Below are 20,058 nucleotides of genomic sequence, written 5' to 3'. Positions count from 1 at the left end.
CAGGTCTGTGAGGCAGATTCTAGAACTGGGAGCAATTGTGAGAATTCTAAGATTAGGATGAGACTAGTCTGGGATTATGGATAAGCAAAGTCTGGGATTGTGAGTCTGATAAATCTGAGTTTGTGTGTGGTTGTAAATCACCCCTGAGCCAACTAGGTTTAAGTGCATAAGCATGGCAGAAAAGCCTTGTGTTTGTGAGGAGAGTTGGTGTGGGTAAAGTAGGGTTTGTTTGCATGTGTGAGTAAGGCAAGTTCTGGAGTGTGAATCTGGGGCTTGTTGGGAGAGCGGGAAGTGTGTGTGTGTGCGCGTGTGTATGTGCTTGCCTGTGTGCGCGCGCGCGTCAAGTTGGGATTTCTGCTTTCTATGGGTATCAAGGACGCGTAAGCCTGAGAGGCCAACTTAGGGTCGGTGTGCGAGAGGAGGCACGGCCGGGTGGACAGGCGAGGGGTCCGGTGAGCAGAGTGCGCCCTGCTCCGGCCCCTGCGCCGCGCTGGCTGGCTGGCTGGGGACTGGCAGGAACCGGAGCAGCACTGCCGCCTCTGGCGCGAAGGCTCAGGCGCCTCCTCCCGCCCCAGTCACTGTGGCTCCGCGCACGCCGCCGGCAGCTGCCCTTTCCGCCTCTTGGGAAGAAAACCCGCGGGCCGCTGTCGCGCTCCAACCATGGCCTCGGGCCGAAGAGGCTGGGACAGCTCCCACGAAGACGACCTGCCGGTGTACCTAGCCAGGCCGGGCACCACAGACCAGGTCCCGCGGCAGAAGTACGGAGGCATGTTCTGCAACGTGGAGGGCGCCTTCGAGAGCAAGACGCTGGATTTCGATGCCCTGAGCGTGGGGCAGCGGGGCGCGAAGACTCCCCGAAGCAGCCAGGGCAGCAGCCGCAGCTCAGCGAGCCGACCGGGGCTGGAGGGGGATCCCCCGCGCAGGGGCCAAGGCCGGGAGGAGAGCAGGGATCCCGCGCCCGCGTCGCCCACGCCCGCTGGGGTCGAGATCCGCAGCGCCACCGGCAAGGAGGTTTTGCAGAACCTTGGTCCCAAGGACAAGGTAAGGGGGCCTGGGTCTCTTCTCCATCTGCCCTCATTCTCTGCTCGACCGGGGGCGCCATGGCCCGGCACAACTTTCTTTTGCTCACTTGGCAAGGGGCTGGGGGACTAGGAGCAAAAGGGCATCCTCCGCTGAGAGTGCCGTGACCTCCTAGCCTGGGTCAGGATTAATGCGTGTCCCCAAATGCAGCATCTTTGTGCGCGGATCCCCTTGCCTCCCTGCCGCAACCTTGGGGCATTGGTTCTGGGTGGGTGTGTCAGCCGGACCAGTCCAGGAAGCTCAGTGATTTTCCAGCCTTTCTCTCATCTGAGTAACCGGACACAATTGTCTTGGCCTCCTCTCTGACCCTAGATAAAATCTTCACCCGAGTCACCAGGCCAGAGGACAGACTGGTGCTGGGAAAATGGGGTCATCTCCATATGCACGGATGAAAGTACAGGATGGGCGGTCTCCCGACTCACTTTTCAAACATCAGCTCTGTCCCTGAAACTTTTGGGTGTGGAGCCGCTAGACTAAACTATCGCCATGTCTCCCGTCTGCCCTCGATTGACATTTCACCTCTGTGTTTTAAGGTGTGTATTTGTTTACATAGCTTGACACAAGACTGGGTACCACAGGATTCCAGCTGTCTCTGGAAGAATAGCCTGGTATTATGGGTGCATATTAATCTAGCACAAGCTGCAAGTTCGCTGCTTTCTTACATGTGCCAAACCAATTGCTTGTCTTTGTATTGTTGAGAAACTCATGTCACACTGAATAACGGAAGGTGTGGCATTGAAATACAGCTTGCCCTGATTTATTTGTTTATTTTATAGAAAATCAGAATGCTAGTTCAGAAAACTCAGGGCCTGGGCAGGGCTGGAGTACTTAAAGTTCAACTGATGCTTTTGAGTTGGGGGACAATAGTAATCAGATATGTCACCCTGGTCTATTGATACTGGCTGCAAAATCCAGCCACATGTATTATTCTACACTAATACAGTTATGAATAATAACCTGAAATGGAAATGTCTGCCTCAGAGCAATTACAGTGAAAGCTTACCCAAGTTTTAGATGTATTTCCATTAAAATGCTGAAAGCCAGGGAAAGGACAACACATTTCTCCCCACTGTTTGATTTTTGGAAGTTTAAAAAAAAAGCCAACCAAACAAACCTTTATTGATACTACCAGGGAAAACCGCGTCCTGTTTAAAAGTGCCATTGGGAAATAAGGTCAGTGTCCCTTGGAATCACTTAGTTTGTGATTTTCACCTCATCTTTAGAATATGGGGTTCCTCTAGGCCCTGCTCAAATACTCTTTTAGGAAAAACTTCAAATATTTAGGAAAGGGTTTGGCTGATTTCTAAACTGAAGATGGGTATTGCCTCCCTTCAGGCCTGAGTTGATCAATGTTGAAATGTTCCCTTCCTGATTCTTAAGAGGTGGAAGAAGGGATAGAAAAGGTCAGTAAAAATTACTGTGAGTCAGTGCTGTTCGCTTTGCTGGAACAACCCTGATGTAAGCCAGATAATATGCCTGGTTTGCAAGATTTAAGAATGGTAACTAGAGAAAGGGAAAATGTTCCTTCTTTAAACCCAGCAATTCTCTCGTTTTCCTTCCTTTTGTAAACCCTATACTTTGGCTCCTAATTGAAAAATAATAATACAACTTAAGCACCAGCAGGATTTCTGGAGTTACATGGTTATTTGTAAGTTCAGGCTTGCTGTCAGCTTCATCCAGGCCATGTTATTATCTCTAATTTAGTTGAATCACACTGTTAGAAGAGGCAGCATAGGTTATCTACTTCTGTACTTGCTGATAATTTCCTTGAGGATAGAGATTGTGTGTTTGGATTTCTCCTTCTGCCTGGCACATTGAAGGCATTCTATACATGTTTGATACATTAAACCTCCTTAATTAAGCCATATATTTTGCTACATAGATGCAGAATGATCATTTGGCTTCTGTTTAAATACTGCCACTTTCTGGAACCTCTCTACCTCATGAAGCCACTTTTAGATGACTTTACTTAAAAAAAATCTAAATTAAGCCTTAATTTGCCTACGTGTAATTTCTACAAACTATTCGTAGTTCTGATCTTTTGAAACATAAGAATAAATATGCTTCATTATTCTGAAATATTTTAATGCTTTTAAGCCTGTGGAGTAGTGTATCTGTCAGAAAAGGCTGGGTAATGCCACAGTAACAAGCAGTCCCCAAATTTCAATGCCTTAATCAACCGACAGGTCAGCAGGGCAGCTCTGTTCAATCACTGCCCCTCAGAGTCCCTGATTGATGGAATTCCCATGACCACAGTGGGAAGAGCATGTGGCAAACTGCTGACAGACTCTTAAACTCCCACAGTGAAGTCACAAACACGACTTATGCTCCCATTTCATTGGTCATAGCAAACCATCAGTTCATGTCCAACTTCAGAAAAATTGGGAGAGTGAAATCTTACTGTGATCCTATAAGATAGAGATTAGCAATATATATTTGGAAAATAACTTTAATAGCTCTTCCAGATCTGGGGATGGACAACTGGGGTGAAATCTGGTTCAGTCCTGACAAATTATGTGACTATCACCATGTAACATGGCCTGTGTGCCTCAGTTATCTCATCTGCAAAATGTGGTAACAGTGACTACTATGCACATAAGTACTCAGTACATATTAATTACTATTAGTCTTTGATTTTTACTGCCCTATGTATGTTTGAGGGCAATTATCACATTCTCCCTAAAATTCTCTTTTTTAGCCTTATTGCCAGCTTCTTCATCCCTTTCTTATATGAGCTACTCACCATTTCCAGGATATACTATATTTTGTAAATATTCTTCCGAAAATACAGTGTCCAGAACTGAACACAGTGCTCCAGACAAGATATGGCCATGGCAATGTGCATTAGGCTAGAAAATTTCCTCGGTTTATACACAGCATATGCTTCTGTACTACAAGATACACCTTATAATTCAGTGTCCATATCTTGCTGTTGTCTCCATAGTAAGTTCCTTGTCGTTCGAACCTTCAGAAACTTTTTCACATACGCTCTCCATTCTATGCTGATACAACTGTACTTAAAACCATAAGGAAAAAAAGAATACTTTAGCTATAGGATTTTATTTTTCTTCCCGCTATAATATTCATTACCATCTTAGCTCACCTTTCTATTATACCATGATAATTCTCCCAGCTTTGGACCATCTGCAGATTCGATAGTAAGTAGTACGTCTTTTCCAGCACTTTCTTTGTGCCTAGGAAAAACTATATATATATATATATATATATAGTTTCTCTCTCTCTCTCTCTCTCTCTCTCTCTATATATATATATATATATATATATATATATATATATAGTTTTTTTCCTCCTCTTTTTTTTCTTACAGAAAATTATTTTACAGATAAGGAAATTGAAACTCAGGGACTCTAAGTTGTTAGCCCCAAACTACATGCATAGTAAGTGGGAGCCAGAATTCAAACTGATTTCTGTAATTCCAGAATCCATCCTCTTTATAGACTGGGAGGCTGCTTCTTTATTTAAATTCAGTTGTGTCTGCTCCTGACATGTTACTATAGTACAGGGCAAGGACAGATCTTCCTGCCACACCTCTAGAAACCTTCCTCCATCTTGGAGATCCGTTGCTTTGGTTTTGCGTACAGTAACTGCAAAGCCCTATTCTTCCAAATTGATTGCAAAGTTGTCAAAAGAAATTTTTTTAAAATGTCTTGATAAACTCAAAATATGCTTTGTCTCTAGCATACCTACTTATTACTCCCACCATCAGAAAAAAAATGAGTTTAGTTAATTAATGAATAAATCACGAAGTAAGTAAATAACAAGTGTTTGGCAGAATAGAAGTATAAAAAAGTTTCTGAGTTATAGTCCAAATTCCAGGTTTGATGTATGACTGGATATTTATACTGTGGTTCCGGACCTACCTGTAAACACCTTGTTAAGTTTTATAGTTAGATTTTTCTCATGATTGGCATTCATATTGCTCAAATCCTCTGTGGTTGGCCCATACAACTTTTTGTTTCTAATTTTTGATAAAAAGTACATAAAAAAAGCAATTCTAAGTGAAAAGTAAATATTTCCCACCATTTTTCAAGATGGTTTCTGGAATTTTTCCTGCAGTGAAATTACTAAAAGGAGGAGAATAATGATATATGACCAGCCAAGAGCAAATGATACCACAAAGACTCTGTCATCCGGTGAAAACAGAGTAATGACATTGATTACATGGGCCTATTGATAACTCACTCCTTCAGAAACTGTGGCTCATTTCTAGTTCCCTGCTTCCCACGTGGGCCACTACTGAGCAAGGTGTTTTCTTTGTGAAGTCAATGGGGGTTGTAGGTGTTAGAGAAGAGAATTTGAAACAAGTGAGATGTGACCCTTAACTTTTTATCGTATGTCATTTGCCTTCTTGGTCCTGGGTGAAAAGTTTTCCAAATGATTCAGAGACCTTGAAGTTCTCCTCCTTACCCTGCGCCAGGGAAGACAGCTGAAAATAGAATTCTAGGTTTATGAAAGCCTCTGTAGTGATCAGAATCCAAACTCTGTAGTGTAAATTAATTTTACCAGGCTGCTCTGACAAATGAAAGTTTGCACTTAAGCTAGGAAAAAATTGCTTTTGCTTACCTGGCCCTCAGGGAATCTGGGAGTATATTTACTTCCCCAAACTTGGAAGTGTTTGAAATCTTTCAGAACTTTGGTTTACTTTGACAATGAGCATTTGAGGAACATAAAAAATGTGCCTTCCAAGTAATGCTTCGATTGGCAGAGTTCCCTCAAAGTAATGGTCCCCGGGGACAGGGTTTTGCTGACGGCTCTTGTAAGTAATGTTTAAGGCGGCCAGAGACTGTCTGTGATGCTTTTCTGTCAGTGATTTCTACAGCTGATTCTCCTTACGATTTATTTCCATTGGGCATTATCCCTTCGAGTAATGTTTCTGTGAGATAGTGGATAAAGCTTACTAGGAACAGGAAATTTGGCTGAGGAGAATGCAGTCTGTGACTGGAAGCTAACCCTCCATTTTTGAGAGGAGGCAAAAAGTCCATTTAGGTGTGTGAGCACTTTTTAAATATTAAACTTCTAGGAAAATATAATACCAACATTTATCTGTACTCATAACTTGGACTCATATGGCATTCAAAAGACAGTTGAAAAGAAAAGCTATACCAAAATAACTGCATAAAGCGTTAGCAGACTCAGCTTGGAGACCCCATCTTTAACTAGCTGTATCACTTGAGCAAGTTACCTCCCTTCTCTCTGAGCTTTAGTTTCCTCCTTTCCATAATGAAGGGGCCGGAACAGATGGTCACTATGGTAATGACCTTTAAACTTTTTTGATTGTGCACCTCACAATTTTTTTGATCATGCTCTCTCTATATGTACATGCATGCACATGTGCATATATATAAATAACATACGCAAATAATGCATTAATATCTTGTAACCATTATACAATACAAATAAAAAGTACAAACTAAAAAAGAAGAGATATCAGCATAAATACAAATAGACATGCTGATGTTTTTTTCTTGTACCCGAGTAGCTCATATTGCCTACATAGTTGGGTGAGTACGTATGTGACCAAAGCCATAATAGTCAGTGGTTTTAATATTATAATGATTAATGAGTTCATTGTCAGTCTCAGTTCTTCAGGGATATATGCCCTTTTATGGACCAGTATCTAAGAGGAAAGCTCAAAACTGTTGAAGGCTGTGATGAGGCGATGGACCAGATGCTGGTTAGTGCTCTGCGTACTCTCTTTATAAATACATACATGGGGATGGGCCAGTGGGTGTGGAGAACAAGGTTCACCATAAATGTAATGAGGAATCCCCAAATCTCCCTTCACTCACTAATTTTTTTTCTTTACTCATTTATTAATTTGTTTATTAAGCACCTGCTATGTAGGTGCACAATCAAAAACTAGTACTGGAGAAACAAAGATGAACCAAACAGGAAAAAAAAAATTAGGAAAACATAAACTACATTTCCACTTAATCTCCCAGAGAAAACTGCCGTTAACACAGTAGTGTATTTTCTTCATGTATTGTGTATGACGCATGCATTTTTCATTCCAAAATAAAAGTGGAAACATGCAGTAGTATCTGTTTTTAAACTATTTCTTTACCACTTAAAAAAATAATAATAATAAATTATTTTTGAGAGCAGTTTTAGGTTCCTAGCAAAATTGAATGGAAAGTACAGAGATTTTCCATATTTCTCCTGCCCCCACACCTGCTTAACCTCCCTCATTTTCAACATCTCTACCAGAGTGGAACATTTGTTACGATTAATGAGCATACTTTGACACATCATAATCCCCCAAACTCCATAGTCTGCTTAGGGTTCACTCTTGGTGTTGTATTAATACATTCTGTGGATTTTGACAAAATGTATAACAACATGTATCCACCATTATAGTATCAGACAGAGTATTTTCACTTCCCTAAAAATCCTTTGTGCTCTTCCTATTCATCCCCTCACTAACTCCTCCTACCCCTGGCAACTACTAATCTTTTTAGTGTCTCTATACTTTGGCCTTTTCGAGAATGTCATGTAGTTGCAGTCTTATAATATGTAGCCTTTTTTAATTGCCTTCTTTCACTCAGTAATATGCCTGTAAGCTTTCTCCATGGGGTTTCATGGCTTGATAGTTCATTTCTTATTAGCGCTGAATAATATTCCATTGTGTAGATGTACTACAGTTTATTTGTCCATTCACCTACTGAAGGACAGTTTATTTGCTTCCAAGTTTTGGCAATTAGGACTAAAGTTGCTATAAACATCCACATGCAGCTTTTTATGTGGACACAAATGTTTGATTCATTTGAGTAAATACCAAGAAGTGTGACTGCTGGATCATATGGTAAGAGTATGTTTAGTTTTGTAAGAAATCTCCATACTGTCTTCCAAAGTGGCTGTACCTTTCCCACCAGCAATGAGTGAGAGTTCCTGTTGCTCCACTTCATCACCAGCCTTTGGTGGTGTTCACTGTTTTGGATTTTCGTCATTCTTAAGATGTATAATGGTATCTCATTGTTGCTTTAATTTGCATTTCCCTAACGACATACAATGTGGAGCATCTTTTCATGTGCTTACTTGACATCTTTATAGTATTTTCTTTGATCAGGTGTCTGTTTAGGTCTTTGCCCATTTTTGAATTGGATTGTTCGTTTTCTTATTTTTGAGTTTTAAGAGTTCTCTGTATATGTTGGGTAACAATCCTTTATCAGATGTGTCTCTTGCAATATTTTCTCCCAGTCTGTGGCTTGTCTTCTCATTCTCTTGACATTATCTTTTGCAGAGCAGTAGTATTTAATTTTAATCAAGTCCAGCTCACCCATTATTTCTTTCGTAGATTGTGCCTTTTCCCCAAAGGGTATGGCAATGTCATACCCAAGGTCATCTAGGTTTTCTGTGTTATCTTGTAGAAATTTCATAGTTTTGCATTTTACATTTAGGTCTGCGATCCATTTTGAGATAATTTTTGTGAAGGGTGTATGAGCTGTGTCCAGATTATTTGGTTGCCTGCGATTTTCCAGTTGTTCTCTTGCACCATCTGTTGAAAAAGACTGTCTTTGCTACATTGTATTGCCTTTGCTCCTTTGTCAAAGATCAATTTACTGTACTTATGTGGGTCTATTTCTAGGCTTTCTATTCTGTTCCATTCATCTGTTTGTCTATTTTTTCCCCCAATACTATATTGTCTTGATTACTGCAGCATTACAGTAAGTCTTGAAGTTGGGCAGTGTCAGTATGATGTTAGCTGTAGAATTTTTTGGTAGCTGTTCCTCAACAAGTTGAGGAAGTTCCCATCTATTTTTAGTTTGTTGAGAATTTTTCTCATGCATGGGTGCTGGATTTTGTCAAATGCTTTTACTGTGTCTATTGATATGATCATGTTATTTCTCTTCTTTAGTGTGTTGATGTGATGGATTACATTAATTTTCTAATGTATGTCTTGCATACCTTGGATAAATCCCACTTGATTGAGGTGTATAATTCTTTTTATACATTACTGAATTTGATTTGCTTTAATTTGTTGAGAATTTTTGCATCTATGCTCATAAGAGATATTGGTCTCTAGTTTCCTTTTCTTGTAATGTCTGTCTGGTTTGGGTGTTAGGATAGTGATGGCTTTATAGGATATGTTGAGAAGTATTCCCTTTGCTTCTGTCTTCTGGACGCGATTGTAGAGAATAGGTATAATTTCTTCCTTAAATGTTCGGTAGAGTTCACCAGTGAACTCATATGGGCCTGGTGCTGTTTTGGAAGTTTATTAATTATTGATCAAATTTATTTAATAGATATAGGTCAAGTTTATTTAATAGGTATATATTTATTTAATAGATATAGGTATATTCAGATTATCTATTTCTTCTTGTGTGAGTTTTAGCAGGTTTTGTCTTTTAAGAAATTAATGCATTTTGTCTAGCTTATGCTGTTTGTGGGCATAGAGTTGTTCATGATATTCCTCTGTTAGTCTTATAATATCCATGGGCTCTGTAGTGATGTCCCTCTTTTATTTCTGATATAAGTAATTTGTGTCAGCTCTCTTTTCTTCTTAGTTACCGTGGCTGGAAGCTTATTGATTATTTTCAAAGAACTGGTTTTGTTCATTTTCTTTATGGATGTCTTATTCTCAATTTCATTGATTTATGTTCTAATGTTTATTCTTTCTTTTCTTCTGCTGACTTTGGGTTTAGTTCATCTTCTCTTTCTAATTTCCTAAGATGGAAGCTTACACTATTGATTTTAGGTTTTTATTTTTTTCTAATATATGCATTCCATCTTTTTTAAAATAAATTTCCCTCTAAGCACCGTTTTAATTGTCTCCCACCAATTTTAATATATTATATTTTTACCTTTATTTAGATCAAAATATTTATTTTTTAACTCATGATTTTTTTTATTAGTTTCAGGTTAGCTCAAAATATTTTAAAATTTCTATTGCTGCTAGTCATCTTTGCTATACATAAGCATACATAATACGCATGCATAATTGAATGCATTTTTGCTATTATTATTTTGAATAAACTCTTATATGTTAGATCAATTAAGAATAAGAAAAGTAAAAGTTTTTATTTTATCTTCCCTTATTCTTTCTTCAATGCTCTTCCTTTCTTTATGTAGATCCAAATTTCTGATCTTTGTCATTTTCCTTCCCTATGAACAACTTCTTTTAATATTTCTTGTGAGGCAGATCTACTGCCAACAAATTCCCTTCATTTTTTGTGTAAGAAAGTGTTTATTTCTCCATCATATTTGAAAGATATTTCCCAACATCAGAATTCTAGGTGGGTTTTTTTCTCTAAGCACATTAAATATTTCATTCCATTCTCTTCTTGTTTATATGGTTTCTGAGAAATTAGATGCAATTCTTATCTTTGCTTCTCTATAAACAAAGTGTCCTTTTTTTTCCTAGCTCCTTTTAAGATTTTTGTCTTTTTAGTTTTCTGACATTTGAATATGATATGCCTAGGTATAGTTTCTTGGGCTTGGTGTTCTCTGAGCTTCTTCGATTCTGTGGTGATTTGGTGCCTGACATTAATTTGGGGGAAATTCTCAGTCATTATTGCTTTAAACAATGCATCTGTTTCATTTTTCTTCTGTTATTCATACGCATATTATGTGTATGTTACACCTTTTGTAGTTGTCCCACAGTTCTTGACTATTTTGTTCTGTTTTATTTAGCCTTTTTTTCTCTTTGCTCAGTTTTGAAGTTTCTATTGGTATGTCCTCAAATTGAGAGATTTTTTCCCTCAGTCATGTCTAGTTTAGTAAAGAGCCCATCAAAGGCATTATTCATACAGTGTTTTTTTATTTCTAGCATTTTTAAATTTTTTGTTAGAATTTCCATCTCTCTGCTTACATTATCTATACTTGCACGTTGTCTACTTTTTCCATTGAAGCACATTAATCATAATTTTTCTAAATTCTTGGTCTGATAATTCCAACATTCCTGCCATAGCTGACTCTGGTTCTGATGTTTGTTCAGTCTCTTCAAACTGTGTTTTTTGCCTTTTAGAATGCCTTGTACTTTTTTTGTTCAAAGGTGGACATGATGCACTGGATAAAATGAACTCCAATAAACAGAACTTTAGTAGTGTAGCGGTAACGCATGGAGGGCAGGTAGCATTCTGTAGTCCTGAGATTAGGAGCTCGTCTTTAGGTGAGCTCGTGCCCCCTGGACCATGGACTTCACCACACTTCTCAGTGCCTGCCCTCCTTAGGTGGAACAGGATGGCTGGAGGGGGCTGGAATTGTACTTGTATATTTCCCTCTCCTCCATGGAAGGCTAGAGTTGACTGGTTTGGACTTCCCCTTCTCCCTCAGGTAGGTTAGGCTCTGGTAAAATAGTTTCTCCTAAAGGCAGGCTTTGGTAAGAAGAATTGAATGCTCTGGTGTACTTCAAATGGTTCTTTTCCCCCTGCCCCTTCCAGAAGCAGGAGGAGACTTTTCTCTGCTATTCACCATGAGGATCGAGTAGCGCTCTTGGAGGTAATGGTCAAATCTGTGAGGGCCCTCTGATAACTGGGTTCCCCTGGAGGTTTTAACTCTCAAGAGTTGTCCACACAGAGCCTCCAGCAGTTTGTCAACTGCAGTTCAGGTTTTCCTATCCTGGTTGGTTCCCATGAAAGCGTTTGCTTGTGGGTTTCTGCTCAGGTAAGTTGTGATTCTTTGTTATCTACCCATCTGTCTCTCCAATTTGGGGGGCAGCAGTTTTCCCTGTGACCTCACGTTTCTGCTGGATCTAAAAAGAGTTAAAAGAGTTGTTGATTTGTTAGTTTGTGCAGCTTTTTACTTGTTGTTAAGATGGAGCAGCAACCTCTAAGCCCCTTACATACTGGACCGGAAACCCCAAACTGTATTTTTTAACCTTAAGTTATTTTGGCATCTTTACAGAGCATCAAAGATTTTCTAAAGCATGCTTTACATTGGCCATATAGGACTCCATTGTGACGTATCATATATTTAATTACTAATTCCTTTTAATTGAAGATTTACATTTTTTTTCAGTTTTGATTTTACTTTATTTTCTCTTCTTTTGCTATTGTAAATAAGGAGTTCATTAACCTCTTTCTAGCTAAATCTTAGCACACATTCATTTCATTGTCATTTGACAATGGAATATTCTTAGCAATGTCCACATGTGGTGTGGTCATTTTTATGTTACAAGAACACTGAGCATGGGATGCTTGCTTCCTATATGAAACTTCACAGGCAGGACTCTAGGGTGTAGAATGCCAGAGAAGCCTTTTGTGTAAATTCTGTAAGAAAGACGGGTGCAGCCTGGACCACATTGCTCAACAGCAAATGAGATTAAGGGGCCACAAGAGCCTGGTAAGTGGGACAAAGTAAAAGACGTGGGAAGAAGAAGATTTTAAATCTTAGCGGGAGATAAAAACATTGAAACAAAGTTCAAGTTGTAAAAGGAGATCCAGTAAAAGAACAAAACTTTTCTCTACCAAAGTAATTCTCACCTTACTCTCTTGAACTTTTACTTTTCCTTGGGTTTGGGGACACACATATGAGGTTCAATATGTGTTCTAATGGAAGGTCCCTATATGGAATACTAATTTATACAAGGCACTGCTATCTCTAATTCTCGCGATAACTCTACAAAATAGGTATTAATACCTACATAGTCTGCAAAAGAAACTGAATCTTGGAGAGGTTACTTGACTTCCTATAATTATACAGCTAGAAATGGGCAAAGTCAGGATTTAAACTATAGGCCTGTCTGCTTTTCGTACACCACTTTGCTGTTCTCCTTTCACGTGGTAGCACATAAGTGTGGGTACTGAATGGGATCCAGCACCTAGAACTGGCTTGGCTAAGAGTATTATCCAAAATAAAAATGCCAACTTTTTAAGTAGGGGTGAAACCAGAGGCCAAACGAGTCCGTGGCTGGTGCTGCCTGCACCGCTCAGCCAATCTCGACCGACACAGGGAGCTGGGTCATAGAATAAGCGCTTATTTTCAGAGCACCAGTGGTCTGAGAAGGTAGAGGGTTAACACCTCCAAAAACTGCCTTACCATTCTCAGACCAGCCTGGGATATTTAAGGGAAAATCTGGACATTCCTCCAGAGACCATGAGATGGTTCCAGGGGTCTGTATGGAGTCTTCCCTCAGGCGATGTGTGTCTCTAACGTGCTCATCAACCCAGGAACCTGGAAAGAACGCTAGGCCGTAGAGTTTGTGATCAGTAAGCATGGGGTCTTGTGAGCAGTAAGCAAGCATAAGTTTCACGGTAAGTATCTAAAGCAGGGAACTGGGGCAGGGGACATTCCAAGCTCAAACCACAGGGAGGGAGTTGATCAATTGTTAAGTACTAGGCCAGAGGCAAGGCCTCTTTTGTGGGGGTCCCAACCAGGCCCTGTTTCAGCGCAACTTTCTGGAGAGTGAGAAGATGGGGCTCATGGAATTGAAACAGGAGAGCAGAATTTGGTCAAGTCCAAAAGGTGAACACAGTAGCTAAATCAGAAAACATGAGAAGCTATGAGGCCCTACAAAGCTGCCAAGAGATAGAGAAAGGGAGGAATTGGAGAGGGACTAGGACAGTTGTCATAAGTCCCAAGTGCCGAATGATAATCTTTGTTGGGTGCTGTGGCTTGCTGGGGGGAGGGGGGTTGGCCTGATTTAAAGGATGGTGGCAGAAACCAGGCTCAAACACAGGTCTACAGGGACCCAGAGCCTGCACACTGCCCATTCTGGACAGTCTCTATTGAGGGCAGACCTTTTGGTTTGTTTTCAAGAGCTAGACTACATACTAAGAGAAGAGATGCAATGCTTATGTTTATTTGGAAGTAGGTTAGGGAGGGGCTGTTTTTCCGCTAATATTCCCACATTCTATCACTTAGAAATAAATAAAACCAATGAAATGGAAAGTTGTGATAAACGGATACTGAGTGAGAAGGAAAAAAAAATACAGTTGATAAATGATGATATCTCGCACAATAGATAGGGAAGGAAAACCTTTCCAGAGATATAGTTTTCTCCTACACACCACCAAGGGAGGGTTGGGAAGCCAGCCAGTGGTACGTTTAGGGAACATTTTAATGAGATTACAGGGTATGGGGAGCAGGGAGTTTCAAATGGGTGTGGGTGATATGAAAATGAAGGCCATATTTGGCAATGCATGCAGTCAACTAAGGGTTTGCAAAAAAAGGATGAGATGTCTCTTGATTGTGTACAACAGGAATCTGCAAATGTTTTCTATAAAGGTCCAGGAAGTAAATATTTTAGGCTTTGCAGGCTATAAGGTGTCTGTCCTAATTACAAAGCTTTGTATAACAAAAGCATCCATAGACAATATGTAAATGAACGGGGGTGGGGGGCTATGTGCCAATTAAACTTTATTAACAAAATCAAGTTGTGGGCTGGATTTGGCCCAAGGGCAATAGTTTACCAACCCTTGGTCTTGAATATAAGAAAAGGGTCACAATGTGTATGTGTGTGTGTGTATTAGAGTGACAGAGTGAGTAATAGCAACTTTTCAATATGAAAAGATTCAGACATTTAAAGTAGATCTGATAACTACATAACAAGAAACACTTGTTTCCTTCTTCAGTATGTCAGAGATTGGGGGAAGGAATTAAAAATGCATATCTGACAATGAAGAGAACAGATGCACGGTATTTTAGAGAATGCAGATCTATGAAGTAGAGGCAAGGCTTTGTAAAGAACAAACACAGGGGAACATTTGAGAACTCGCTCCCTGGCATTTGTCGTCAGGTTGGCTCAAATCAACTCTTATAAAAAAAAAAAAACAAACTCAAAAAACAAAACCAGAAGAAAGGGGGAGGTTCAAGAGGGTAACCTGAAAATGACAGTGGGAAAGAAATAAAAGAAGTCCAGGTGATGAGAAAGAAGGAGATCAAGTTTAAAATGAGGATTTGCAGGAGTGCTAGGAAAGGAGACCTGCGAAGGCAGCAAACAGCTTGGAGCTGCACAGAGGAGAGGTAAGTGTAGGAAGTAAGTCCTCTTGGAGTATTAATTAATTGAACAGAGAGACTGCTAGGCTCACTTGCCCTTGAGACATGTCAACAGATACAAAAGTGGAGCTTTGGGAACTGCAAGAATGGCTTGTCCAATAAAAGTATGATTAGGAATTTTCAGGGGAAGGGGTAGGTGTACTTGGGAAGGTGTTTATTACCTTTTGGAAGATGTGTACTCACTGCACAAAATCTGACTTAGGGCTCAGGAATGCAGCACGGGTTGGCTCCGCTCGAGGCATGCAATGAGAGGCAATGGCTAGGCATTTGCTCTTAAATTCTTTTTTTCTTTCATCTATTCATGGGTCCAACAGATATTTACTGAGAGTCCACCATGAGCCTCTTCAGAGTCACTAGAAATCAGAGATTTATCAGGTACTTGAAGAGGTGATGGCAGCTTCAAAATGAGTACTCAGAGGGATGCACTGGGCCCTGGTCGTGCCAGAGGAGGGAGAAGGCAGATATTCACGAAACAATTTCCCCACAACAAGGCAGGTGCATCCAGCTAGAGTGTAGAATATCAGAGTTAGAAGCAATTTCAAAGATTATTTTGTCCCTTTCGTTTATAAATATGAAAAATGCGACCCTCAGAGGGGAATAAGGGTGAAAAATAAAAATCATTGAGTGCTTAGTATATGCCAGGCACTGTTTTATTTTGTTGGTGTTATTTTTACTGTGGTAAAATGTGTATAACATAAAATGTACAATTTTAAACACTTTAAAGTACAATTCAGTGGTATGAAATACATTTACAGTGTTGTGTGGTCATAACTATCTCGTTCCAGCACTTTTCCATCACCCCAAAAGGAAACAGTATCCATTAAGCACTAACTCCCCATTACCCACTCTCTCTAGCCCCTAGCAACCACTAATCTGCTTTCTGTCCCTTTGGATTTGGGTATTCGGGACAGTCCATATAAATGGAATCATACAATAGGTGGCCTTTTTTGTTTGTTTGGCTTATTTCACTTAGCATAACATTTCAAGGTTCATCCATATTGTCGCATGTATCAGTACTTTATTCCTTCTTTTGTGGCTGGGTACTGTTCTGTTGTATGTTTATCCATTCACTACATGATGGACACCCGGGTTGTTTCCATTGTGGGGCTATTGGGACTAAGGCTGTGCCGAGGTACTTTGTAAAGTACTATACAAGGGTGGCTGGTTGGCTTAGTTGCTTAGAGCTCAGTGCTCATAACATCAAGGTCGCTGGTTCGATTCCCACATGGGCCAGTGAGCTGTGCCTTCCACAACTAGATTGAAAACGTAGACTTGACTTGGAACTGATGGGTCCTGGAAAAACAAACTGTTCCCCAATATCCCCCCCAAAAAATAAAATTTAAAGCACTATACATTGATTTAATCTGTTCACAAAAACCCTTGGAAGGAGGAACTATAATTATACCTATTTTACAAATGAGAAGAGAGATTAGGTCACGTGCCCAAGTTACACAGTTAGTAGAAGGGAGTTGGGGGTAGAGCTAAGAACCAAATTCTCTGTTACCCCACCTAGTGCTCCTCTACTCTCTCCACTAGCTCAGCTCTGCGAGGGCACTCGCCACCCACTCCTGACGGCTGGTCCTCAGTGTCCCCGACAGTCACATGGACTCAGTGTATTTGGTGTAAATCAGTTGACTTCAACCTCTCTGCTGAATAACATAGGAAAACAAAAGGAAGGGCTGGAGATGATAAGAAGTCACTCTATGTTTTGTGATAGTAAATATACAGAACAAGTGATCCAGTAATAGGATATTATAAATAATGTACGGCATATTCATATAACAACACTATAGAGACATTAAAACTGATGCTGCAGAAGAATAATGGCATGAGAAAGTGTTTGTGGTTTCTTAAGTCCCTTAGCCCTCTGAAAGAAGGTGTTATCAACTCCTTGGGTGGGAAAACAGGCTTAGAGAGGTTAAATAATATGCACGAGCTCAGCTTGCAAATCCCTAAACCCATGCTGTCAGCCACAGTAAAAAATTAAATGGAAATTGAGCAAAATCTTAGCAGAGGTATATTTCTGAGCAGTGATGATGTCGGACATTTTTTCTGTGTGAGTGAATGAGTGAGTGCCGGGATCGTGTCTCTGAAACCGAAGAATGGAAACACGGACCAAGGAGAGGGAAGGAGTTGCAAAAGAAGACAGTTTATTAAAAAGCAAAGAAATGCAACTCCTGAGTGGGAGGGTGTTCCCGAATGGGATGCCCCCTGACTGAGGCAAAAGCTCTTAGTTTTGTACCTTCCCTTGCCTATTTGGGGAAGGGGAGCTGGCATCTTTTAACAAAATCATCTATCAGGTTTGTTCTGTTTGCCCATCCTGAAGGGATTGGCAAAATAACCCATTCCAACCAACAGATCTGTTCCGTTTGCCCGGCAAAAGGAATTTTATGAGATAATTTATTAACCTCAAGTTGCTGTTACATTTTATCCTGGAGTGAATAAGTTACTTCAAAACCTGGAGTTTTAGGATTGGGCTGTCTTTTGTTCATTTTACCAGGGACCTTCCTGTCTGCCTAACAACACGCTAACTAACCTGTCTCAGTGGGATAATGGATAACTTGGGTTGGCTTTTATTCCTTCTGCAACATTTCCCACATTTTCTACAAAGACCTAGCATTGCTTTTGAAATGAAACAAAAGCATTACATTTTCTTTTACCAAGAAGAGAATTCTGTTCAAGTTAACCTCAAAACGTAGTTGGAAAAAAAAAAAAGAGAGAGAGAGAGAGAGAGAGATTACATTCTCATGGGAGAAAATATTGGCCACAGCAGAAGTAAGAAACAGTGCTGGCGAGAAATCTTCAATGGAGGTGCAGGTCTGTGGTTCCTTTCTTTACTGTCTCAGCATTTGGAAACTATTAGGTGATGCTGACCACTCCTTTCCCCTAAATAAGCCTTTCTGTTTCCCAATTCCTTACACAGTTCATGTGATGATTTGAGAGAGCAGTTGTCAAACCACACCCAGTCATATTCAGTTGTAGCCTGATCTTGTGTGACATGGTGGAAATTTGAAGGATTTAGTTATTTAAGTTATACCCTTTGTTTCTGTAACCTGTATCTAAAAATTTACCTTACTCTTTTTTGATTTTGTTTGATGTCTTTTATTTGTTATCGAGGTATAATTGACATACATTATATTAGTTTCAGGTGTGTCACGTAGTGATTCACTATGTATATGTCCATTGCAAAATGATCACTGCCATTAAGTCTAGTAAGCATCCGTCACCGTACTAACACAGTTACAGAGTTTTATTTTCTTGTGATGACAACTTTTAAGACCCGTTCTCTTAGCAACTTTCAAATATGGGATAAGGTGTTGTTAACTATAGTCGCTGTGCTGTACATTACATGCCAGGATTTAATTATTTTATAATTGGAAGTTTGTATACCTTTTGACTCCCTTCTCCCCTTTAGCCCACCTTCCAGCCCCACCTCTGCAACTCCCATGTGTTCTCTGTATCTATGAGCTTGTTTGTTTGTTTTTTAATTCCACATGCGAGTGAGATCCTCATTCTGAATATTGCCAGTGAGCACTTGCTTGGGGCCTGTAGTTGTTTAGTTTCTACAAAGAACTTGAGAAATAACCCTTCTTCCTATTGTTAACATAAGAACAATAGTGGTTTGTTATTGTTTTCACTGTTGATAGGAACAACATTACGAAAACTAGTCATTGTCTCTAAGGACTTAGGCTGTTGATCGTTGATTCCAAATTTCCCCTTTCAAGTCCCGTCTACTCATTCAATCAGCAATGATGTGGCTCCACAGTAGCTGTAATATTGTCATAATTTCCATAGAAACCATCTGTAAAGCTGCAAACACAGGATTACACCCTCCCTGCAGGCTGAGGCAGGAAGGCCAGATGGGCTATGAAGGGGAAAAGGCCCTCCGTGAGACATAAATCACTTGGTGGGAAGGGTGGGGGTGGAGGAGTGGGGGGAGACAATGGGGTGGGGTGGGGGAGGAAACCACTTTAGGCGGAAAATTGTATTTGGTTCAGTCTTAGCCACAGGGTGAAATTCCCAAGTGAAGTGGCCAGCAGTGCAGGGTCCTTTCCAAGGCCACTGTCTGGGCCTGGTTACTTGCTTGGTCCCTAATGCTAATGAGGCTGGAGACAAAGATTTCTTCCTCTGTGGGCTGCTGACTTTTTTGGTCATCAGCCGCAGACAGACATAAAGTCATGGTCAGCTCCTGTGTGTATGAAGATAGGGACACCAAGTAACATGCAGTGCCGTCCATCCCCGCGTGCCAGGCTGGACGCAGGCATCAGTAGTCCCCACTTACATGCAGTTTCACTTTCCACAGTCTCAGTTCAGGTCAATTGCAGTACAAAAATATTAAATGAAAACTTCCAGAAGTAAATAATTCATAAGTTTTAAATTGCGTGCCCTTCTGAGTCACGTCAGGACATTTCCCACCATCCCGCCCAGTCCTGCCTGGGAGGTGAATCAGCCCTTTGTCCAGTGTGTCCACGCTGTCAATGCTCCCTGCTCATTTGTGACTTGGTAACAGTCTGGGATATCAGATCAGTTATCAGAGAGAGAGAGACCACATTCACATAACTTTTATTACCGTACTTTATAATTGTTCTGTTTTATTATTAGTTACTATTTTTAATCTCTTACTGTGCTCATTTTGTAAATTGGATTTTATCATAGGTAGGAAAAGACATAATACATGTAGAGTTTGGTACTATCCACAGTTTCAGGCATTCACTGGGGACTCGGAATGTATCCCCTGCAGATACGGAAAACTGATGTCTTTCTTTGGACCACAATAGCATTCCTGAAAGAAAAATATTAGTCCTATTTTATAGATGCGGTAACTGGGCTGTGTTCTCTCTCTCCCGCAAATCTCAGCTTCATCTTGAGTGTTTCCAGAGATCTTTCCCTGGGTCCTCAAAGCCAGGTGATGTGTATCTGTGTACTCCCAAATGCACCTCTGTTTGACACTTATCATTCTGTCTTATAGATTCTTGTTTACCTCTTTCCCACTAGCCTGGGAGCCTTTTGCGGGCAGTGCCC

General features: G+C 40.4%; 1 protein-coding gene across 2 annotated transcripts in view; it reads left to right on the top strand.

Moving 5' to 3' along the window:
• Positions 1-425: 425 nt before the first annotated feature.
• DPYSL3 (dihydropyrimidinase like 3) overlaps positions 426-20,058 on the top strand; it is a 107,046-nt gene continuing 87,413 nt past the window's right edge. The window contains exon 1 of one of the 2 annotated variants that reach the window (XM_019739098.2): positions 426-1,041. In XM_019739098.2, the coding sequence (XP_019594657.1) occupies positions 661-1,041 (381 nt within the window). In that variant the 5' untranslated portion in view covers positions 426-660. Of the gene's footprint in view, positions 1,042-17,651; positions 17,854-20,058 lie in introns of those variants that run through there. The other variant, XM_019739101.2, reaches the window with a different exon arrangement.

Source organism: Rhinolophus sinicus, linkage group LG10 (assembly GCF_036562045.2).
Source record: "Rhinolophus sinicus isolate RSC01 linkage group LG10, ASM3656204v1, whole genome shotgun sequence".
Lineage (NCBI taxonomy): Eukaryota > Metazoa > Chordata > Mammalia > Chiroptera > Rhinolophidae > Rhinolophus > Rhinolophus sinicus.
The sequence above is the reverse complement of the archived record's forward strand: the minus strand, read 5'-3'. Positions and strand labels throughout refer to the sequence as shown.